This window comes from Capsicum annuum, chromosome 2 (genome assembly GCF_002878395.1).
Source record: "Capsicum annuum cultivar UCD-10X-F1 chromosome 2, UCD10Xv1.1, whole genome shotgun sequence".
Classification (NCBI taxonomy): domain Eukaryota; kingdom Viridiplantae; phylum Streptophyta; class Magnoliopsida; order Solanales; family Solanaceae; genus Capsicum; species Capsicum annuum.
The window spans coordinates 94,008,708-94,034,656 of NC_061112.1; the positions used below are offsets into that span (position 1 = coordinate 94,008,708).

The 25,949-nt window shown below is 35.5% G+C and overlaps 1 protein-coding gene across 6 annotated transcripts; it reads left to right on the forward strand.

The window, feature by feature from the left end:
* Positions 1-396: 396 nt before the first annotated feature.
* On the forward strand, positions 397-24,891 carry LOC107858727 (putative inactive kinesin-like protein KIN-7B). 6 transcript variants are annotated; one of them, XR_001671216.2, is made up of 3 exons: positions 419-997; positions 23,293-24,315; positions 24,409-24,722. XR_001671216.2 is itself a non-coding variant. In XM_016703501.2 (3 exons), exons 1-3 carry the CDS (start codon positions 23,545-23,547, stop codon positions 24,589-24,591), a joined length of 345 nt encoding a protein of 114 aa, XP_016558987.2. In that variant the 5' UTR covers positions 23,294-23,544; the 3' UTR covers positions 24,592-24,891. The 6 variants fall into 6 exon arrangements, 5 of the variants coding, with proteins under 5 accessions (XP_016558985.1, XP_016558984.1, XP_047262373.1 ...); XM_016703501.2 differs by lacking the exon at positions 419-997 and having other exon boundaries at positions 23,294-23,640; positions 24,250-24,315; positions 24,409-24,891; XM_016703499.2 differs by lacking the exons at positions 23,293-24,315; positions 24,409-24,722 and adding an exon at positions 10,907-20,001 and having other exon boundaries at positions 397-997.
* Positions 24,892-25,949: the final 1,058 nt, after the last annotated feature.

A 25,949-nucleotide genomic window follows, 5' to 3' on the forward strand; every position in this document is an offset into this window, starting at 1 on the left:
TTGAAAAGAAATTTAAATTTATTTTAAATAATTAAATATTACTAATATTAAATATGCCATGTTAAACTGTTTAAGAAAAAGAGAAATTCTCTCTCCCTTTAAATGGACGAAAAAGAAAATTAAAGCTATCTTATATATTGCTAAATAACATGAACTGCATGACAAATATAAAAGTGATAGATCTATCACTCGCTTAAAATTTTTGGTGATAAAATTATACATACTTATACTAAAATATATGTTTATATTTATATTATTCTATTAAAGTATTAAAAATTTTTTTAAAAAATTTAAATTTATTTTAGATAATTAAATATTACTAATATTAAATATGTCATGTTAAACTGTTTAAGAAAAAGAGAAATTCTCTCTCCTTTTAAGTGGAAGAAAAAGAAAATTGAAGCAACAAATTAAAACAGAGTTGTGTCCGCAAAGAGCCCGCAAATTAACCAACATTAAAAAAGGAAATTGAAAAAGAAAAAATAAAGAGAATTCTAGAAAGAACTTCCATTTCTGGAACACACACCTAGCTACTCTTTTCCAACACTAAAATCGAAAAACTCGCAGAGAATCACACAAATCAGAAGCACCGCATCAAAACTTGTATAACAACAATGGCGTCGGCAGCAAAATCACTAATCCAAACTCTAAAACGCTATTTAAAGAAGCCATGGGAAATAACAGGACCACAATCAAGCCCAGAATATGTATCCGCTTTACCAAAAGCTACAGAGTACAGAGTTTTCTCCCCTGCTACTGCACAAGCTAAAGCTATAATTCCTACGTCAAATCATGAGACAGTGTATGATATTCAGTATTACTCTCGTGATCAGAGGCGTAATCGTCCTCCTATAAGTCGGATTGTTCTTAAAAAAGGTGATGTTGAGAAGATGATGAAAGAGAAGACGTTTGATGTTGATGATTTTCCCAAGCCGTACTTGACTGCTAAAGTTGAAGAGGATGACAATGCAATTGGTGGTGGCTACCAGAAATGAAGGTACAGGATATCAGTTATTTTTTCCTCTCTAAATAGATTACTCCCTTAGTTTCACTTTATTTGTTTTACTTTCCTATTTAGTCTGATTGAAAAAGAATGTCTTTTGCTTTTTGATAAATTTTGAATTTCAATTTTTCACTTTATATGACATGTTTAAGACATGTAATTAAATGATGTTTATGTTATTTTTTAATATTTTCGGGGTACATAAATCTGTATTTAGGCAAACAATAATTTCAACACAAGTTCAAATTAAAAATAAGAACACCTATGAAAATACACAACACCTTCAACATAAGATTAAAAATAATCTATTCAAGAAGTGTGGTATAATTTCAGAAATAAGATGAAATAGAAATTTAAAGTCAAGTCTCCGACTTCTCGAAGTGTCCTTAAGGAATAATTCCCCTCACTATACCCGAGGGTATGGAATTTTCCTTCCAGGATAAAATGACTTTCAATCCAACAATAGGAGTACCTCAAATTATTGGATTCGTCGAACTCATTCAACGGTTAATGATCACACTAGATTTTTGTAGAAAAGAAGAGTGTTTTTGCTGTAAAAAATTATGTCTATACCTGAGGAACATGTCAGGTATTTATAGCCTTAATATGCCCCTTCGGAAAGGAAGCATTGGTTCTAAAAAAAAGGTACCTTTTCAGTACAGTCACGTCACCTGAGCCTAGTCAGTGCTGGAACTGTGCCTGATTTGCGATCGCAGGTGACGCTGTCCAAAATCGAGTGGCTACCTGTGCTGCACCTGTGCCCGCAGATTGCCTAGGTGCATGCGCAGATCACCCTATTGCGCAAAACAGTGTGCCTTTTACCTCGAAGGGTCGCATCCCTTCGAGGTGCGTTGTGCATGCATTTGCATGACGTCCAAAATGCGCCCACACATGGAGAAAATAATTCTATCAGATTCTTTTGGATTAAATTTCACTTTTTCGTCAAGTTTCAAATAAAATTTATCTAAAAAATAAATTTCATCGATCGAACATTTGACAAATTCGAACTCGAATATGAATAATCTGAATTCGAGCCAAACGAATGACGACGACGATGACACGAGACACCACGTTGTTCTTGCCTCACTATGCATGTCTCAATATAAACTCTTGAAAGCTTGGTGGGAGAATTTAGCAAGTTTTTCTATTTGAGAACACTTTCCATTTGTAGTGTGGACTCAATTTCCCTCCACTATTTTTCTTCTATTTTTCATTCATACACACGTTGAACCCAACAATCCCCCACATGAATGGGGAATGACTATCTTTTGAAGAATTTACAAACAAACATGTGATCTTTTAGCAAAGACTTGATTGCATCTGGATAAGTGGGTTTCCCTTTAAACTTTTCATAGTAAACATATATCGGTTGCACTCGGTCAATCGATAGATTTGATATCTTTGAACCGTTGAGCTTTAATGCAAACCTAAACAACACATTTCACACAATCAGCCTTTTATTGTTTATGGTTTTCATGATTTTGTTCTTTTCAGCCATGAACACGTCCCGGTTTCATGCGAGCTTAGAGAATAGGCCTTTACTAATATTTTCCTTGAAGCAGCTTCCACTTCGTCCTCACATAGGTGATTTCTAAATGTTCAATCCTGTATATTAAACTATTTGGTCAAATATGCCAAATTTAGATAATCATTAAAAGATTCACACCATAAGTCTTATCCTCGTTTACTAAACATTGTCTACATCATGAGAATGAGTTGGGTATAGTGACAATATTGAACCTTTAGACACAACTTTGTTTGATCTCTTTGAAACTAAATCTTGGGATCTCCAGTATGCTAGGTAGAGTTACCGCCATACTGACTTGTCCTAAGCCTTAAACCCATTCCCTTGAATGTCTTCTCAACTTCGTCTCTAGACAGGCCTTTTCTAAGTGGATCCGACATATTATCCTTTCACTTTATATAGTCAATAGTGATAATTCCACTAGAGAGAAGTTCTCTAACAGTATTATGTCTCCGTCTTATATGACGAGATTTACCATTGTACATCATGCTCCCTACCATACCTATTGCCGCTTAGCTGCACAGTGTAGACATACTAGTGTCACTGGTTTGGGTCAATAAGGAATATCTTTTAAGAAATTTTGGAGCCATTCTGCTTCTTTATTGGCTTTATCCAATGTAATAAATTTAGATTCCATTGTAGAGAGAGCAATACATGTCTATTTGGATGATTTTCAAGTGACTGCTCCTCCACCGATATTAAATATATATCTACTTATGGATTTTACTTCGTTCGATCAGGTGATCCAATTTGCATCACTATATCCTTCAAGTATCGTGGAATATTTATTATAATGCAAAGCATAGTCTTGAGTGTATTTAAGATACCCCAAAACTCTTTTTATTGCCATCCAATGAGTTTTGTTGGAATTACTCGTGTACCGACTCAACTTACTAATAGCGTATGCGATGTCTGACCGTGTACAATTTATTATATACATTAAACATCTTAATACTTTTGTGTACTCCAATTGTGAGTCACTTTCACCTTCATTCTTTCGAAGTACAAAGCTCACATCTAATGGAGTCTTGGCAATACCAAATTCCATATACTTAAATTTGTCAAGTACTTTTTCGATGTAGTGAGACTGTAACAATGCCAATCCTTGGGTAGTTCTATGGATTCTATTCCTAAGATCACATCCGCAACTCCAAGGTCTTTCATATCATACTTGCTCTCAAGCATTCATTTTATAACATTTATGTCCGAAATATCTCTACTGATGATCAATATATCATCCAAATACAAACAAACAATGACTTGGTGATTTGAACTGTCTTTAATATAAACGCATTTATCACATTTATTAATCTTGAACCCGTTTGCCAATATGGTTTGGTCAAACTTTGCATGCCATTGTTTGAGTGCTTGTTTTAGTCCATAAAATGACTTAACAAGTTTACACACCTTATTTTCTTTTCCTGGAACCACAAAACCCTCAGGGGTTGGCCTGGTGGTAATTGGCTTGAGCTTTGGGGTGCTTCCTTTCAAGGGCTCAAGTTTGATTCCCACTGGGTGCAAACAATTTCTGAGGGCCATCGAATTGGGTGAAAACCCTGAATTACCCGTGGTGCAATTGCGGGAAACTCCTTGTCGAGGGCCTGTGTAATACCCGTACTTTTCCTAGCTTGAAAATTTTCTCAAGAATGTTAGAAGCTTTCCTTGAAAGATGAATCCTTTTTCATCATGTGGTATTTTTAATATTTTCACTTTTTATCATGTGGGGAATCGAATAAGATTTTTCATCGATACCAAATTCCCCCAAATCCAAAATCCGAGTGAAGAGTTAGAGCCTTTTTAGTGAGACAGTGTATCAACTGATCCTTCAGCGCATCGCGGAAATGACTCAAATGACAATTGATAATTTCCAGTGTTGCTCCGCGACAGTGGCACATCGCGGCAAACTTCCAGGTCGCAGACAAAGTGCCAACGCAATAGCTCCGCGTCGCACCACCATGTAGTTTCCCATTTGTCACTTTCCAGAGACACGGAGCGATAGCACCGCGTCGCGCCAAGGATTGAAATTGAGAAATTTTCTCAAAAATTAAAGACGCATCTAGGGTTAAAAGAGTTAAGTTCCCACCCCTATATATACCCAGTAACACGTGATTCAGCCATATTTTATCCAAAATATTGGGTTTCTCTCAAGTGTCTCTCAAGAATAAGCTAGGGTTTTCAATTGGAAATTCAAATCCAAGACTCAAATTCAAAAATCTCTCCATCAATCTTCATAGATTCAAGAACTAAGGTATGCATAGTGTTCATTCATGAACTCCTTTCGTATATGAAGTCCAAGAATCTCTTTTCAAGTTCAAGTGTATGAATTTTTGTATGAATTCCATGTTGGGTTTGTGTTGCTCATGTTGATAATGACCAATTGAATTCTTTTCCATGTTGGGTGATAAATTGTTTGTGGATTTGATTAGTATCGATGTAGATTCATGTAAACCTATGATTAAACCCTTGAATGATAAAACTAGAATTGAATTATGAAGTTTAATTGTTGTATAATGTTGTCTACACCTACTATGCCTACCATGTGTTTGATTAAATGCCTAAATGAAGAAAAAGTGCCCAACTAGAATGATATCATGAAATCCCCATTTATGTACAAGTTTATGCATATCACCTGTTTGATGTCCTGCTTCAATAAATGAATTATGGATTATGGTGTTTATTAAGTGTTCAAGTAAGTCATGCTTTGTCAGTTCCTTCTAGTCGAGTTCTAGGGGTACTTGTACCCGACAATTTAGCTGTGTGCCTAGAGCCATGTCATGTTTTCAAGATACTCTCAGTCAAGCTATGATCCATAGAACTCAGTCAGTCATGTGACTCAGAAAATCCAGAAATCTCAGAATTCTCAATAATCTCAGTAGTTCAGTGATCTCAGTACTCAGTAATCTCAGCAACCTCAGTATTCCCAGTCAATCTCAGTAACTTCAGTACTCTCAGTCAGTCCTCAGAACTCAGTATATTGCGTCAATCAACGGATCTTAGTAAATTTAATTTAGCTCCGCTAAACAATACCATTAGAATCAGCTCAGTTCAGTGTCTTTCAGATGGGAGTAGGATTCAGCACCGAGCGAGCTTAGGGATGCGGACTGACCCGCTTGATAGGACTGAGATCTCTAAATGAAATCCCTAAGTTCCAGAACTACGTAGCCAGCGTAGGAAGGAGATGTCACCCATTAGATAGGACTGACATACTCAGGGATCACCCGTTAGCACATTTAAATATATAGGACTAATCCCAAGGGTCATCCGCTAGATTTGGACTGATTCCACAGCAGTTGTCTTCACCATTGGCGCGGTACTAACACCCTTCCAACTGGGTTTCAGGTTGAACCCCAGTTAGTTTAGTATGGGGCATATTGGTTAATGAATACATCCCACAGTTTTAGTTACAAAATCAGGACTGTCAGATACAGTCAATTCAGCTCAGCAGTATATATTTAGGACTGTCAGATACAGTCAATTCAGCTCAGCAGTATACATTTAGGACTGTCAGATACAGTCAATCCTTTTCATTATAAATAGACTCTGAGATCACCCACTAGATAGGACTGATCTCAACTATGGTCAATCAGTATCAGTATTATCAGGTTTAGATATCACTCGCTAGATAGGACTGATCTCAGATTCAGTTATTCAGATACAGTACGAAACTCAACTAGTTCTATTAGATTCAGGACTGTCAGATACAGTCACTTATGTTATCAGTTATATCAGTTATCAGAACTCATGTTATTAGTGTTCAGCTTTAGGACTATTAGATAAAGTTAACTAGACCAGTTCTTCATAATCAGAACTGTCAAAAACAGTTATACATGTATCAATAACATAGTATCAGTCCCTCAGTTATTCACTGTCTCAGTATTCGTAAACTCAGACGTTAGTGAATCCATGTTATTAGTAAACTCAGTAGTCAGAACTCAATATTCAGTCCTATCACGATGTCAGATACAGTTATGTATGTATGCATGTATTCTCACATTCATGTCAGTCAGTCAGTTGGTATTGTTCATGCATATGAACCTTTTGCATTCAGCCTACCTCACTTGCATACTAATACATTCAAAGTACTGATGCATTTGCGCTATGGTGTCTTATACCATAGGTTTAGAAGCACGAACTCCAAAGCATCAGTAGCATCCAGGTTCAGCAGTCAGAGTCATCTCTGAGTCCTCTTCCTTCTAGGACATGATGATTACATTACTATTTTAGTTTTTATTTTATTTTAGTAGTTGGAGTTAGTTGGGGATATATCCCATCAACTCCTTATTCAGACAGTTTATAGGTTTTCAGACTATAGCATGTCAGATAGTTACTTCAGTTATTTTGGTATTGTTACACCATATTTTCAGTTATGTATTAGTATTGAACCTTATAGCCTTTCATTTCATGTTTCTGCATTTACGATATTATTACTATTATTCAGTGCTCAGTTTTAAGATGTTAGTCATGGGTTTGCTTGTGGTCCTTTGGGGTCATGGGCACCGCATAACGTTCTAGGTACCAGATTCGGGGCGTTACAAACTTGGTATCAGAGCCAGGTTCAATAGTGTCCTAGGAAGTTTGAAAAGACACATCTAGTAGAGTCTTGTACATGTGTGTGTTGTGCACCACACTTATGTGCAAAAGGCTATAAGATGTTTTAGGAACAGTTTTCCTTCTTTCATGTCTCAGATCGTGCTATAGAAAGGTCCTCTAAGAAACTCATGTTGATTCTCATCATGCTCCACTCATGTTAAATCCAACTTACTATCAAGGTGACAGAAGCAGTGAAGATCAAGTCTTAGAGATAGGGCTTCCTCATACAGTCCCTGTAGTCAGTTATGGGGTTGGTCTCGGACTCAAAGTATCCCATCAGTCCAGCTCGGTCCCAAAGTTGTACAGATTTTATTCATGAACATGAGGACCCATTCTTGAACCCAAAATTAGATATGCCCTTAGAATCCTATGATATCATAGACCTAGAGTTAGAAGCATGAACCCAGGAGTTTGGCAGTAGTAGAGTTGGGATAATATCATCCAGATTGAACAAATTACGTATTCATGGGGATATTTGGAACAAAGTGAATCAGTAGGCTTGAATAGTGCAAGCAAGTAATTAAGACTATTGATTTGAAATTAAGTGTGTAGAGGTGGATGTGAATTAGGAAGTGCGATATTAGAAGTATATGAGGAAATAGTTGCAGATAATGTGTTTAGTAAGGCAAGCATATGTCGAACAGAGTAGTGATGATTGCGGTTTAGCTTAGAGCTTAGTAATCAGTGTTCAACATTTATCACGTGCAAAAAAGAAGTTGAAAGAAATATAAACACAACACTTCAAGATTGACCAAATAAAAGAGTCCTACCCAGTCAAGGAGATATAATGGAACAAAGAGTGTAACTAACTGATAGAGTCCTATTGAAGATAGGAGATCTCATCATCTGAAGGACTTCATCAGAGTTGGCTTAAATAAAAAAAAATATTTTTCAAAGAAGATCACTGAAGTATTGATAAGAAAAGCATCAATCAGCAAATTCGTTCACTAGCTTGAAGAAGAACCTGTTTCTTTACTTAGAGAGTCGTAGACTTTGTGTAATAGGTTGGTTCTTTGAGTTGTAATGATTTGTAATTCTAGTTTCAGTAAAGTATAAACTGAGTTAGGAGTTGTGTCTTCAAGTTAGGGAACTCAAAGACTTGGGAACACTTATCTTGGGAAGATTTGTGTCATTGTAGAAATAGGAGTTAGAGTTTAATTCCTAGTTTACAAAAGTGTTGTAATTTGTTGATTGTTGAGGCTCAAGAGTTTTAGTGAACTTGGGGTTAAATCTTGTAGAGGTACAGGTCATGATTTTTTACACTTTTCTTGAGTCGGGTGTTTTCCACATAAAAATACTGTCTTCCTATTTACTTTACTTAAGTGAACCATGTTAGTTTACTTGTTCCACTGATAGGCAACAAATAGAGTAAAACATTAAAATCAGTAGGGTACACATTCTAATAAAGTCAAAATACCTGCAAGGTTTGCAGGTCCACTGGTGAGATTATTTTGACCTTCTTGCCCACTTTCAAACTGTATGTTGCCGAGTAAACTCAAGCTGATCACATTGCTCCTTGGTGAGAATCTGTGAGTTTTTGTGTCCTTCATGGTCTTGCACTGCAGTTGCTGACCCTATCACACTCTTTTCTTTTATGAACTTGAAATTTTCTTGAAATGCATGTAACTTGTAACACTTTTCCTTGTTGTGACCAGTTTTCTTGGAATAATCATAGAACAAGTTTGCCCTATTAGTCTGTGAATATGAGTTAGATTGAAGGGATGATGGTCTATTGTACCCTCCTGAGAAAATTTCTCTGTGTGAAGTGTAATTTGTTCTGTAACCTTTAGAGAATGAACTAGATGCTCCCTGTGAGTTTGATGCTGCAACATTGAGAGAGGTGAATTCCAAGGCCAAATTATTATAAGGCTTCACTTCCCTTTGTTTCTCTTCCTGCAACAAAATTGCAAAGGTCTGTGCCATTGTAGTCAGAGGGGTCATCATGGGTATGTTTCCTCTCATCACAGTATAAGCTTCATTCAATCCTATCAAAAATTGGATGATCCTCCTGCCTTGTTTGACCTTGTGTAATCTTGCCTTTCCACCACATGTGCATAAACATGTACACTGTATGGTGGTGTTCAAAGCACTTAACTCTTCCCATAGCATTTTCATTTTGTTGTTGTTGGTGTTTGTTCTGACTTTCTTTCCAGAATTAGATTTCCATTTAGGTACCATAATTGGATTTCCCTTTAGGAAAAGAAAAACCTGAATTCTCTATATATGGCTAATCCTTATTCTTGTAGGAAGAGACTATAAATAGAGGCTCATTTTTTTTAGTTTGGTAGCATCCACAATGTAGTCCTAGGGTTTTGAGAGTTTCGTTTGGGGAGACTTTGTGAGATACAAGTGTTGCGGTGTTACTTGTGTAAACCTCTTTTTAATCTGAGTGAATTATGTGAGGTTGCCTCTCTTGACATTTTGAACTTTCTTATATATAGTGGATTGCTCATCTCCTTTTGTGGATGTAGGTTGATTGACTGAACCATGTTAAATTCTTGTGTCTCTTTTGATGTATTTCTTATTTATCTTTTTATGTGGCGTCTTTTGAGGTTTGCTTTGCTAGCTTCTGCATGACACCTGATTATTTCGGTCCTAACAAGTGGTATCATAGCAAGGTTAAACCGGTGTTCATCTTGGTGGGTTTAGTTCTAGTCACAACCTATTAGACGATAATGAAGATTTTGGTTTGAGAAATTTTATCAGAATGTTACTCTATGTAAAGGCAAGATTTAATGAAGGAGATTTTGGAGATAGAGCTTGAACTTGTTGAAGACAACATGAAGAAGGTAGAGCAAATTTATTTTGTCAGAAATTCAGCCCAAGGGAGAGAATTGTTGGTGTTCGTCCTGACTTTCTTACCATAATTAGATTTCCTTTTAGGTACCATAATTAGATTTCCCTTTAGGAAAAGGAAAACCTAAATTTTTCATATTTGGCTAATCCTTATTCTTGTAGGAAAATGTTATAGACTCTATAAATAGAGGTTCATTTCTTCTAGTTTGGTAGTATCCACAATGTAGTCCTAGGGTTTTGATAGTTTTGTTTGGGGAAGACTTTGTGAGATACAAGTTTTGCGGTATCACTTGTGTGAACCTCTTTTTATTCGGATTGATTGTGTGAGGTTGTCTCTATTAACAGTTTGTACTCTCTTTTATATAATGAATTATTCATCTCCTTTTGTGGATGTAGGTCGATTGACCGAATCACGTTAAATTCTAGTGTCTCTTTTGGTGTATTTCTCATTTATCTTTTTATATGCCGTCTTTCGAGGTTTGATTTGCTAGCTTCTGCATGACACCTGATTATTTTGGTCCTAACAGTTGTAATATTCAATTATGTCTAAACTTCCTTGAGTAAGTTCATTTATTTCCCTCTGAAGCTGATATAACCTTGCTCCATTAGTTTGGTCATACCTATCTGCTAGTTTATCCCATAGTTCCTTAGCATTGTTGGAATACTATAGGCTATCAGCTAGATCCCTAGAAAATGAGGTGACAATCCATGAAGTAACCATATCATCACATCTCTCCCATAGTGGATACTCAGGTGAGGGTCTGGCCTTGACACTTTTCCATTTATAAAACCAGTTTTGTTTTTCACAGATAAACCTCTTAATTATACCTCTTCTCCAAGATGTATAACCAGTACCATCGAAAACTGTTGGAATCAAAGAAGATCCTGCATTTTCTGAAGGATGCATGTACAATGCACTAGTAGGATCTATTGAAACAGAACTGGTTGTTCCATTTCCAGTTTCTTTAGCTCTATTTTCACTCATGATGCAGTTTCAGAATCAACCAAAAAAATATCAATGGAAGATGAAACAGAGAGTGAACACAAATCGAGGCAGTCGATCGACTAAGCAAGCAACAATAACAACAAAACTAGTGAGGGAAGCAATTGATCAAACGGGTAAAGAGCAAATCAACAAGGCTCGAGCAGTAGATATAATTGAGTTAAAAGGAATCCAAAAAAACTGCAATCAGAGAATTGATGGTGGAAGCAATGAATCCTACAATAGTAGCAAGAAATAACCACAGCAAAAACCAGAGAAATCCTTCAATTGAGGTGGAAATGTGGAATTCATGAAGCTGTGCTCTGATACCATGTCGAGAATGATGATTGAGGACTGTTAAGCTCTGCAAACTCCATTTGAGTTACTGGAATCTATCACATAAACACTAATTCATGGAGAGAAAAGGGGAATCTCAGAGAGAGTTGGAGCAATGTGAATAGACATTCTCTTATCAAAAGAGAGAGGAATGGAAAAATTGTGTATACAAATCCCTTACACTCTTATATACTGGTGTAGCTAAAAGTATCTATTCATGCCTGCTTAGTGACAGCAAGCATTTTAACTAACTCTTGTAACTGAATTCTAACATAAATAAAAGGAATAAAAAATATCTGCCAACTAACTTCTAGCTACTTATCTATACTTGCAGCCATAATTTAACTACTTTTAACTGTCATAGTTCAACATAGTCTTAGATTGGTAATGCATGGTTGGCTTTGATAAGGAGTGGAGACCCATACATTATATCGAATGATATTCTGAGTGGAAGAGAAAAGCTAGGTTCTATATCATATCCTTTGTTGAAGGATGAATCAAGTTTGCCAATATAAGGAACCTGTTTCAGATTTAATCTTTAAACTACAAAAGAATTTTGAAGAAAGAATTTGGTGAGCTCCTACAGGGGAAGTCTATCAGGTAAGAATGTACAAACAATTATAGCGAAAAGTGAAAAACTAAAAATGTTAAGAGGAAACAAATGCAATTATTGTGAAACACTAACAAGTTATAGTTAAAAAGGGGAAGTTCTTAGATCAATAGAGATAACTAGCTGAATATATCTCAAATCTTATATGCATCACATTGCCTACAAGGTTACCATTATTTTATCATCCTTTTACATTGCAATCTACAACTAGGTCCCCACTTTGATCCCCAGCCTGCACTGTAGGTATTAATAGTGTGCAGGTTGTATGATTTGGCTCGTGAGATTGGAACAACTTTCGATCTTTCTCTGGTTATCCTAAGGTAGTTCCTGAATTCATAATTCTACCATTGGGGTTGTGATGCTAATTAGCCCGTTTCTCCATTAGTTTGTCCTCCCCCTTAACAGTAACCCTTATGAATAAAAGCACCATTATGGGTATAGGAAAACACAACTTTTCTACATTAGATGACGGCTAGTGTTAGTGACACACTGCATTCTAAAGGATATTTAGACTGTGAACAAAGGAAATCATCTGCTTAGTGAGGATTCCCAACGATCAGTGAAAGAGACGTTGTTGCTGCTGACCCCCTTCAGCTATAGAGAAGCCCATACGTCTCCTAACTAGTATTTACCATTTAAATATTACAGGGTGAATAGTGTTTGGAGCTAAAACGCCATACCCTAGATATATTGTATTTTGTGATTTTACTTTTTCACATTACTATTTGACTGTGCCGTAGATGTTGTGTTTGCAAAATCCATAACTGGTGACCATTTGTTACCGATTCAGCTAATGAGTCCTATGACAATATTACTGGTTTTTCGCTTAAGTATGTGCAATCTGAAAAAGGGAGAACTATGGTTGAACTTCTAACAGTGAGAGAACTTTGGGAATTCCCATGGGTCACAAAGGAGGTTTTTATTTGACCAAATTCTATGAGGAAAGAAGACTAATACTAGATTTCGTATATCTAAAGCAGTATACATGAAAAAGTCATGGTAGATCTTTAATCACGGTGAAAATTTCACATAAAAGTAGTTAAGACATTAGTAGCATCTAGAATCAATGGCTTTCGGTTCTCTTTGAGTAAGATGATGCTTTTAGAAGTGTCAAGCAATCCTTAGACATATAAATTTTGAACTTAACCAGAAACATATTGCTCAACTCCACATATGACAAGCCTACTATGATCTCATCTGGAAAGTGCAGAAAGGACCCGTTACTTAAATTCGGAAACATGTAGTTAGAGGGAGATGGCTTCACAAAAATGGGAAAAGGCTGGAACCTTTTTTTAAGTAAAAGACAAACCAAGCTTCATATTGGATCAAAAGTTAAAACTTTAGTAGAAGAGATTAAGAGAGTGGAACTTGAATAATTTTTGCGGAGTGGAGCAAAGGAAGTAACAGATCATGAGAAAATTAACAATATAAAAACTGTTGAGGAATTGAAGAAAATAGGAGCAATGCATAAGAAGAAGAATATAGTTACAGAGAACTTCACGTATTTTCATTCATACAACTAAACAAAGTTACGTAGGACTCTTTAAATAGGAATAAAAAATAACCTAACCACTTACTAAAAACATGCCCACTTACTAAACACTAATTATCCACTAACCTAAATATTAGAAACAGAGATATGCTTCAACTAAACTAGGACTCCTAACAAACGTGTTACTCTGCCAACTAACTAGGAAGCACTAACGACCTTTGAATCAATATTCAACACCCCCCTTGATTCAAAATTACAAACTCCAAATTTCTGCCGAAAATGATCATGCTTGGCTTGCGGGAGTGCCTTGGTGAAGACATCTGCAATTTGATCCCTTGTACCACAGAACTTTAACTCTATATCACCTTTTGTTGTTAGATCACGAATGAAATGATAACGGATGTCAATCTGCTTTGTTCTGCTGTGAAAAACTGGATTTTTTGTCATTGCAATTGTTGCCTTGTTATCATAGAATATCTTTGTTGCAACCTTTTGCCGAAAAAAAACGTCAATCAACAATCTTTGTAACCATACGACCTGACATGCTGCTGAAGTTACAGCAACATACTGGGCTTCTGATGATGATAATGCAACCACATCTTGTTTCTTTAAACTCCAAGAAATTTCTCTAGATCCTAAATTGAAAACATTTCCAGAAGTACTCTTTCTGTTATCTATACTTCCTGTCCAATCACTATACTATACCCTATCAAGCTGAAATCTGCAACTTTAGAGTACCAAATTCCGAAGTCAACAGTCCCAGTAATATAACGCAACACTCTTTTGGCAGCACCAAGATGTTGCTTGGTAGGACAATACATATACCTAGATAACATACTCACAGAAAATATGATATCAGGACGAGTATGTGTTAGGTAGTTCAAACCTCCAATCAAGCTTCTGTAATGACTAGGATCGGAAAGATCTGTGTCATCTTCAAGCTGAAACTTTTCATTTACATTCATGGGTGTGGCAGCCATTTTACAATCATGCATACCAAACTTGAACGAGAGGTCCTTTGCATATTTCATTTGAGAAATAAAAATCCTTCTCCACCTGTTTCACTTGAAGACCAAGAAAGTATTGCAAAATACCTAAATCTGACATTTCAAACTCCTTCATCATGCAAGATTTAAATTCAGCAACTAAAGTTTCATATGATCCCATATAAATCATGTCATCCACATAGAGACAAACTACCAAAAAATCACTCGTTCCTTGTTTCTTTACATACAACGTAGGCTCATTCTCACTCCTTTCAAATCCATACCTCAGAAAGTAGGAGTCAATTTTGTTGTACTATGCCCTTGGTGCTTGTTTTAGCCCGTAAAGTGCCTTCTTGAGTTTGTAAACTTTTCTCTCATTTCCACTAATAACAAAACCCTCAGGTTGGCAAACATAAACTTTCTCTTCTAAATCCCCATTTAGGAATGCAGATTTAACATCAAATTGATAAATGGGCAAGCTCAATTTAGCAGCCAAAGATAAGAGTATTCTAACTGTTTCAAAATGAGCAACAGGTGAAAACGTTTCATCGTAATCAATACCTTGATGTTGTGCATATCCCTTAGCTACGAGCCTGGCTTTGTATCTCTATATGCTCCCATCTGTATGACGCATGACTTTGAACACCCATTTGAGTCCAATGGGTTCCTTTCCATCTGGAAGATTCACCAACTCCCATGTTTGGTTCTGCTCAATTGCTAGCATCTCTTCTATCATTGCATTTTTCCACACTTGAATCTCTGTAGCTTCTTTGAAGCAAGTGGGTTCTGCACCATACAAAGCAAAAGAACAAGTCTCATAAATCTCTCTCAACGATTTGAATTTCGTTGGTGGAGTCTCGCTAGAAGAGTCTGTTGAAAAGGAAATACTGCCACTTCTTTGAGGGGTTAAGCCGTGATCACTTACTGGAGCAGAGGTGCTTGATTGAGGTGTAGAAAGTCTGCTACTTATTGGAGAAGAACGGGATATGTTCTCTGGAATGGAAACTGCTGCAGGTTCTTGCTCAAAAATCTCATCAGTAGGCGACAATTTAATATTCGAATTAACATTCCCTGAATCAAAGTTTCAGCTAGCATCTTCATTAAACATAACATTTCTACTTATCATAATTTCACTGGATCATATAGCTTATAAGCTTTGGATTGTGTGCTATATCCAACAAAGACACATTTTTTTGATTTTTTATCAAGCTTTTGCCTAGCCTGTGAGTTCACTAAAGTATAAACTATACATCCAAATACACGTAAGTGGCTTACCTTGGGCTTGTTATCTCTCCATGCTTCATATGGTGTGTGAAATGTTCAGCATATAGACAGCAGTAGCAACAGCTTCACCCAGAAATACTTTGGTACACCTCTGGCTTGCATCATGCTTCTGCCCATTTCAACAACTGTCCGGTTCTGTCGTTCCGCTACACCATTCTACTCTGGTGTATATGATACTGTGAGATCTCTGTGAATACCATTTTCCTCACAAAAAATGTTGAATTCATTTGACATAAATTCACCACCTCTATATGTTCGAAGAGTCTTGATTCTACAACCACTTTGTTTCTCAACAAAACACTTATATTTCTTAAAATTCTCAAATATTTCAGATTTGAATTTCAAGAAATATACACAACTCATTCACCTATAATCATCCGTAAAAAGTAGAAAATATCGACTTCCACCTAAGGACTCAACACTCATAGGACCATATAGATTAGTATGCACCAGTTCAAGACAACCAGAAGCTCTCCAAGACTTGCCTACAGGAAATGAATTTCTATTTTGTTTCCCATACACACATCCTTCACAGAATTCAAGAGCATCAATTCTAGGCAAACCTAGAACCATATTTCGACACCTAATAATTGCAACCCCTTTAAATTCAAATGACCATATCTCAAATGCCATAAATTAGCTTTAGTACTATCTTTGGTAACTAATGCAAAACTTTTAACATCTGAAACTTCAAGAGGAAACATTCTATTTTGAGTCATTTGAATGTCATCAATTTTGTATCCTGTTTTTTTTTTTTTATCTTGAATGCTACAAGAATTGTCATCAAATAGAATGGAGTATCCATAAGTTATCAGTTGCCCAACACTCAACAAGTTATGGGCTAGACAAGGAACATACTCACATCATGGAGAAGTTTTACAGTACCAGGAGAAGTTTTTAGAGCAATTATACCTTCCCCTTCGACTTTCATTGCCTTGTCATTCCCAAGCCGTACTTCTTTCTTCTCTAATTCATCAAGTTCTTTGAACAATGACCTTCTACCAGACATGTGGTTGGATCAACCATTATCAATGATCCAAACTTCATTCGAACCAACATCTACTGAGGAGTGAGCCATGAATAGATTATGCTCCTCTTGTTGTTTCTCAGTAAAATTTGCCTGTTGTTGTTCATCCTTCTGTTTAGTCCAGCAATCAACTTCCTTTTGCCCCATTTTTTTTTTAATAGCGGCACTGAATATTGCTCTTAAACTGTCGGTTCTTACCACCAAATTGAGCTCGTCCTCTGCCACGGCCTCGACCCCGGAAACTACCTCTACCTCTGCATCCTCTGGCATTTGAGACTTCTGATTTGCCTTTGAAAGAAGACTCTCCCTTGATTTGAAATGCTTTCTCTTCACCCTTTTCTTGAGAGGCATTCAATCTATCCTCATGAGCTTGTAAGGAACTTATCAATTCATCAAAACCATAATCAGATAAATTATGGGATTCCTCAATGACAGCTACGACATGATCAAATCTTTTATTAAGACTTCTTAGAACTTTAGCAACTACATTTTCATCAGTAATTTTGTCACCATATGCCTTCATATGATTAACAATTGTACTGACTCTAGATAAGTAGTCTTGTATAGATTCACTACTTTTCATGAATGAATTTTTGAAATCACGGCGAAGTGATTGGAGTTTAATAATCATTACCTTTGTCGAGCCATGGAATTCTTCCTTCAGAATATCCCATGCCTGCTTTGAGGTTACTGGAAAAAAACGAGTCGTGCATAGCCTGCTGGATGTAGAACAATGCCTTAGAGTCCTTCTTTTTGTTCTCCCGCAACCTTTGTGCTTCATCTTCCTCAGCATAGCCATTCTCCACTAAATCCCACAATTCATGAGACTTGAACAATGTCTTCATCTTTATGCTCTAGAATTCATATCTATGTCCATTAAAGATTGGAATTAGTTGCTGAGATGTGGAAGATGCTGAATTGGTAGCCATTCTTTGTCCTCAATTTTGACTTTCTTCTTGCTCTTGCCTTATCTCCCAGTTTGACCTGACCTAACCTGGACAGAGAGGAAAAATTAAGAGAAAGATACTCTCTCTGCGCTCTGATACCAAAAACTGTTGGGAAATTGAAGAAAATAGGAGCAATGTATAAGAAGAAGAATATAGTTACAGAGAACTTCACGCATTTTCATTCATACAACTAAACAAAGTTACATAGAACTCTTTAAATAGGAATAAAAAATGACCTAACCACTTAATGAAAACATGCCCACTTACTAGACACTAATTATCCACTAACCTAAATATTAGCAACTAACAGAGATATGCTTCGACTAAACTAGGACTCCTAACAAACTTGTTACTCTGCCAACTAACTAGGAAGCACTAACGACCTTTGAATCAATATTCAACAAAATATAAATCAGGCTTAAAGAGGACGAGAGTTTGCACTGAAAAATTACTAATCAAAGGATTTCTAGGAAGTTATTAGTACTGAGGAAAGATCTTGAAGGTGAAAGTTTATTTGTCAATAGTTGCAACATGACAGACTAAATAAAAAGTCAAGTCCATCACTGATGATGAAGAGAAAATCGAAAAAAGGGGACAACACCACAATTATTCAAAGGATTACAAATGTGAACAGAATTTAATAAACATGGACTATTAGCTAAAACTGTGAAGTGATAAAGGACCTAGAAGAAATCAAGCTGAAAACATTGAAATTTAACAGAATCTTTTCAGGGCCCCTGACATTCCCTTTTAAGTATGAAAATCTGTACGTCTTCATTGAAAAAGAAAGGGATCGGCTACATGAACCATTCCTGAAGGAGGAGGTAGCTAAGATTGCTGAGTGTTATGGAGGAGTTAAGTTTACTTAATGCTTCACCATGGCCCTTTTCCAAGAATATTGGGGAATAATCATAGGAAGTGCTTGATGCTCTTGAGTCGTTTTCATTTTTGTTCTATTCGAGACTTTAGAATGCTTCCTTTACTTCTTTGACACCAAAAATGTGGTATAGAAGAATTGGTGAAGGGAGCCACATCACTGATGATGTTTCAATTATCAACAATTGCTTGGAAAGAATTGTGACCAGGCAAGGTTGTAAACTGGAGATGGGAAAAGCTTTTACCACGTAAGCATTTTCGATATCTTTTGGAAGACATGGGATGTGACATCTCCTCATACAATTTTAATTAATGGTGATTCTTACCTTCTCTAAAGAGATTGAGGTAAGCAGATCCTTGTCACCCTTTTTGAATATTTTGGTGATGGAGGGACCTAAGTAAGATGCTGGAATTTACTTTAAGTAGGAGATGTGATGATCATTTCAGAGATTGGACAAAGATGGCAATCAAGAGAACACGTCGCAAGTTTTTAATGCTGATTTGCTGATGACACATTGATCTTTTGAGATGTAGTGAAGACGTGACTGAAGTTTCTCAGACACATTCTGTTTTTCTTTTTCTGGCTGCTTTTGTATTTCATATAATTTATCAAAAAGTTTCTATACACAGTCAATGACGTCTAAGCATACAGTGACCGGCAAAGATTCTTGGTTGCTGAATTGGTAAATTTTCTACTGCATTCGGAGAAGGTTTAGACATAAATCTATCTCCCCAGGGAATGGTGTGGTGAGGCTATAGGAAAGTTTGAGAGGAAAATTTTCTATTTAGGAAAACAGACAATATTAAAATATTTATGCATGGGAGGCAGATCAGCCTTGATTAATAGCGTACTTGATAGCATCCCTATCTATATAAGGTTTGTTCAAATACCGGCTGCAGTTGAGAGGAAGCTGGATGAAATTAGTAGGGACTCTCGATGAGAAGGCAAGGGAGGAAAACAACTTTCATTTGGTAGAAGTTCAAAGAGGTTATTAAAGAAAGAATAGAGGGGGATTGCCTGCAAGAAACTTGAATCACACTACAAGTGCACGTAGCTAGTAAAATGTTTATTTTTAATGGTGAATTTTATCATTTTATTTTCAATTAAAAGAATATTGAAGATGATAAAAACGAAGAGGTTTAAAATTTATATCAAAAAAGAAAAAGAAAAAAAACTATCTATGTTAGACTAGAAATATTTTAGAACTTTATATTAAACAATCCAACTTCTTACTAATAAATAAAGTTTTTTACAACAACACCAAAAATGATATATTGCAAACACATGACTAACATTTTTTTAACTTAAAGTTAATTCTTGGTTTTATATTACCATGTGAATTCTTGGTTTTATATTACCATGTGAGGTTAAGTAAAAGCTGTATATCATTTAAAAAATAATATATTAAAAATATACATAAAAAAACTCTAAATTGTTATTATTTTAATGTGTATTTGTATACACTTGCATTTTATTAATTTTATTTGAAGCTACTAATTTTATTGAGATTTCTTTGGCAGGACCTTTAAAAGGCAGTGCGTGAAAAGAAAATGCATTACAATATCCACTATAAATATTCTTATAGTTCAATCTCCCTTTATTATATAATTTACAAGTTCAATCTCCTTTTTTATATAATTTACAATATCAAATTTTGTATAAGGCAAACATTTCTTAGTAGAGGAGATATGTATTATAACTTTATTGGTCAATAAAATTTGATCCATATATTTTTTATGGGCCGGATCAACAAAATGGTTAAAAGAAACATATATTTTCCTGAAAATTTCGCTTAAAATTTTTTTAGGGATAATACTCACAAAAATACCTGAGCTTTGATCGGATTTTCAGTTGTGCATACTGAACTTTGCAGGGGTCCTAGTACCCCTAGATTTTTTTTTTTTTTGGTATTTTAATGGAATATATATCTATCTACTTGGACACGTGTAAATATGAGATTGACGCGTGTGTAAAAATGAAATTGACGCGTGTATTACACCACCAGTTGCTAAAACTTGGTATAGAGTTTGTAGGGGGAATTAAATCCACTTTAAAAAGTGTAGGGGTAATGGGGCAAAGTTCAGTATGCTCAACTGGAAATTCGGTCAAAGTTTAGTATTTTTGTGAATATTATCCTAAAATTTATGAGTAAATTTATTAATGAAAATATTGTCTAAATTAATTAAGTAATTTTTGTAGGTGAAATACCAATAGTTGAATGGCTTATGAATTATAAAATTAAAAAAAGTGACTTTGTTAGTATTTCCTTCTACTGTTCCAGGTGCATATAAATAACTTGATCCTTCTTTGGTGGGTATTGCTTTAGGTCGTAGAGGGGTAATTATGAATAACCCTTATGAATTCGTGGAACTTTCTGTGCTTCTCATTCATCCATTTATGTTTGGATAGGAACACGTCAGCTTGTTCCGGTCAAGTATTTCGCATTGTTTGCATTGCGACATTGCATACAATGTTTTTGTTTACATTTCTTTACCAAGTTGTTATCGTTGTTTCTGTGAATAGAGGCTTTTACAACTGGCAAGGAGAAATAATCGACATATACAACTAGTGTTAGAAGATTTTGGATGCAATTCTTGTTAAGAATTCATGCCTTACTAATTATCTTATTTTTATCTAATTGTTGCCTATGGATGGAACGGATTGCCTGACGTGTTTCAAGGAAGCAGTAAAACAGGAAGTAAAGATCACAATGATTTTTACGTGAAAAACACCCGACTCAAAAAAGTGTAAAAAACTACGACCTGTACCTTTACAGGATTTAACCCCAACTTCACTAAATAACCCTGAGACTCAACAACAACTGATTACAAAACACTTATAACCAACAACTAGGAATTATAAACTCTAATTCCTATACCTCAATAACTAAGAATCATAAACTCTAATTCCTATAACTCAACAACTAGAAATCATGAACTCTAATTCCAATAACTCAACAATCACCCTTGACGGTTGAACCCACTTCGAGTTAGACCAAACTTGAAGTTAGCTCAGCTCAGTATTGTTCCTAAACAATCAATCTAGGAAAGCAACAAATTACAACTCAATAAGAACAATACATATAAACTAACTCATGAACTGTAAATTTCTGTCCTGTGAAACAGGTTCGTTAATCTGTTCCTTTGTACTATCAGCACTTGAATCTTCAGTCAGAATTCTCTCAATTATGAACTTTCTCAATTTGCTCGTGTTTAGCCTTTTCTCTCTCTGTAAGTGCACAAGTTATTATGAATAATACATCTTCTATTTAAGTACAGCTCTCCAAATAGTTATTCTTTATTTCAAACTCCTCTTTTAATTAGAAATCTCATTGCATAGAATTCTACTTCAAGTGAGACTCTTTCATCAATTCCAACTCTTGTCTCCTTAGTGTTGTAGTCAAACTCCAACTGTTTAAATCAACATATGTTTATTTCCTTGAGTTTATCTGAAATAGCCACCCATCTGATCCTTCCTTGATTTTTGCACGCTTTTCTTTAATCATCGATGATTTTGCTAAAAGTTTCATCTACATGAGATAGTATGTCTGTGAACCAGCTTGACTGGTATGTTTCATATCACTTTGTTAGTTTGTCAATCATCAAAACTACAAACTACCCAACAAATAGGGATGTTGGAACTTTGTCAGTTTTCGGCGAGTGATTCCACTATTGGAACACTAACAGCGATAGTGGGGATGTTGGGTCAGTGATTTTTTAAGATTTTCGATAAGGGGAAGGTTTTGAGATTTTGGAGTGGCAATCGTCTCTGGTTAGGCATCCTAGTGGGATGGTTTAAGTAATTTCTGGAGAAGCTAGTTTGGGAATTATTCGCTAGAGTCGTATCACAGTGAATACTATGTAAAGAAAAAAACTGTGATAAGAGGTTGAATAGAGTACTTTAGTGTGTTCAGACACTTCAAAATTTGAACATTTTCTTATGGTTTTTGCTCTTGATGTTTCCTTGTTTATTCTTCCTTGTGTAGTTACTATATAGATTTTGTATGTAAGAAATACCTTTTTAGTTGATTGTTGTTTTCTAGTGTAAACTTGTATTTTTCTGGTGGCTTGGAGTGTTCGTCTTTTGGCTCTTTTTCTTAGTATATTGAGATCATAGGTTGTTGCTAATTTGGAGGGCAATTGTAAACTACTTTACCAGTTTATTTTTATTTGTGAAAACATTCCTTGTTCAACTTAGTTTATTAATCTATAACACTAAACAATGAGAAAAAAGGGAGAGAAGCAATTTAGGTGGTTAAAACCAATGAAAAATTTGATGTTGGAGATCCTAGCTAATTAAGTGAATTAGGGAAATAAATCAGCTAATCAATTTAAGTCCAGCACATTTAATCGTGTTTTAAATTCCATTAACAAACAACTAGGAACGAATTGTTCACCTAAGAATGTGGAGTATCATCTTAAAACACCAATAAACACATGGAATATTGTGCAAACTCTACTAAACAAGAGTGGTCATGTATGGGATGACAACTTGATGATGATTACGACAAGTCCAAGAGTTTATGCTTTGCATATTTAGGTAAAATCTATTGATTATTTATCCTTAGTGTTGATTTAAATATAATTGTAGATAATTTTTTTGTAAGTATGCTGACCCACTACGATTTTAATACGAACGTCGTAGTGCCATAAGTAAAACATTATGGAAATTATATGGCTGGAAATATTGAACTACTTACAAGTTCCACCTTACTAGTTCAAATAGGGGGACAACTGTATATTTGGATTATTCAATAGCTACTGTATTTTATATCAATCACAACCATCATATCTGAAACATTCTAACTGTTTTTTCTTTTTCTGTTGGGTGTTGGCAGAAGCAATATGAGGCACTGAGAAATTTGCTAGTTTTTACGCTTTTCTTTGGTGGCCCTTGAATCATGAGTCTGTTGTTGGCAATGTGATCGAGAGGTTGCAAAAAGAGGAGGGGGATAAGATAGGAATGAGAGCTATTGGCGGGGAGAATTTGAAGAAGTGGGAGAAAATGCAAGAGGCTGCATTAGGTAGTGAAGAGAAGATCCTGGTGTTGGTAAGGCTGAGGCCTTTAAGTGAAAAGGAAATCATGAGGAATGAAGTTTCAGATTGGGAGTGTATTAATGAGATCACCATCTTATATAGGAACAGCCTTCAGGAACGGTCTGGATTGCCAACAGCTTATACAATCGGTAAGAAAATTTCCTGTTTCTGCCTTTATATTTAGACCTGATTGTTGTAGAATGAGGAATATTTTGTGAGAGGTAAATTAAGGACGAGATCTGGATATTTTAGTTTGTGAACTCAGGCTGAGATCGCTTCCTGGATTAGGCTGTTCTACTATGCAGAACCATATATATTTATTGGGATAATTTCATTGGTATCTCAAGTGCAATTTATAAATGATTTACTAATGCTACACATATTTTCTTGTTTTACTTTTCTGAGATTAGACAGGGTAATAAAGGTGATTGTTTAACAAGGGAAGTGTATGAGGGAGGAACAAAGGAGATTGCTCTTTCTGTTGTTAGCGGAATCTACTATGAGTGCATCAGTCATATGCCTCTCACATTTTATTGCAAATTTTCTATTCATTTGATACTGTTACGACTACCTAAACATATTATGCAGCAACTATCTTTGCGTATGGGCAAATAAGCAGTGGTAATACATACACAATGAATGGAGTTACAAAGTTTACAGTCACAGACATATATGATTATATACAAAAGGTAATTTATAGGGAAGTTCAGCTGAAACATTCACTATTCTTCTAATACTTTTTTATTCTTCTATTTCAGACAATTGAAAGTTCAGCTTGTGAGTTTATAGGGAAGGACAACAAAACAACTCTTTCTGCTAGTATGGTATGCATCAATTAGCTTACTGTAGGGGTCTATCGTCATTCTCGACGTGGACACATGAATTGCTGATGGCAAATTTATGACTTGTGGATGCAGAATTTTATTGATCTGGCTGGAAGTGAACGTGCATCTCATGCGCTGTCAGATGGAAAGAGACTGAAAGAAGGATGTCATATTAATCATAGTTTGTTGACTTTGGAAACGGTTATTCACAAGCTAAGGTTGATTGCTTATTTCTTACATCATCTTTCTAAAACATCTAGATTTACTGCAGCTTAGCTACATGTCTGAATGGTCTTTAAACATCAATTTAGTTTTACTGTCCATACAGTAAGTTGGGGATTTTTTTTCTTTTTCATTCGTCTAATTAACGAAAATAAACTTTATGGTGTTGAATAGTGTTACTATGTGAATTGTGTCTATGTTTAAAAGTACATGAAATGATGTTAACCACTTTGCGGACTTCCATCACACCCTTTGGCTATTTATATATACATGCTTGTGCATTTAATTTATCTTTTCCACTACTTTATTGTTGAAGTTTCACTGCATATAACATTTACCTTAATTGTCGTAAGGGAATACATGGGCATGTCAATTACCGAGATTCTAAGCTAACTCGTATCCTTCAACCTGCTGTGGGGGGCAATGCCAGAACTACCATAATCTTCACCTTGGGTACTGCCTGAAGCCATGTAGAACAATCTCAAAATACACTTCTATTTGCCTGTTGTGCCAAAGAAGTGACCACTAATGCACAAGTCAATGTTGTAATGTCTGACAAGGCATTAGTGAAGCATTTGCAGAAAGAATTGGCCAGACTAGAGAGTGAATTTAAAACCCCCATAACTACTTATGATCATGTGGTATTGCTGAGAACGAAAGACCAGCAAATTAAAAATGCGAGTACTAGCTTTTGGATTGGTTAGCACGAGCAATTGAATTAATGAAATGAACCAATTATCAATCTATTTCCCACAAAGGTTTTTATTTCACATATTGTTCACTCAGTTATTTGCATTTAATCTGTCAAAGTGTCCTTGCTTCATGTTACAGTAAAAAATTTTCGAGGGTTATATAAATTGAACGATTTTTTAATTCCTAATTTTATCTGTCCATCTGAGAAATTGTTGGTTCCACAGTTGTATTAACTTGAGAATAGTTGTTGTTGACCTTTGAAAATGCTAATCTTGTGACCAGGTAGTAAAATGTGCAGAGAAAAATTGCAGGTGAACTTAACGTTAGTCTTGTAGAGATTAACTGATATCACATGATAATTTGATTTTTTAGGTTTTTAAGTATTGATCCTGGCTGTGGAACAACTAGTTGAAAATAAACCTCCTGAAAAGATGACTTTGAATCAGTTTGCATGGTTATATTCAATCATGTTAACTGCAGTAGTGGTAAAACTTGCCCTGTGGCTTTATTGAAAAAGCTCAGGGAATGACATTGTTCGCTCCTATGCAAAGGCATAATTTTAATATCCTTTACCATCTAGCTTCCATGTCTTCTTCTGATGATTGATTTGCCTAAATTGTCGATGTATTTGTTTGGATTGCTATTTTGATATGGTTACTTATGTAGTCGGGTTGATAGTATCAGTAATTGGTCATATTTCATTACTATGCTATTATCTG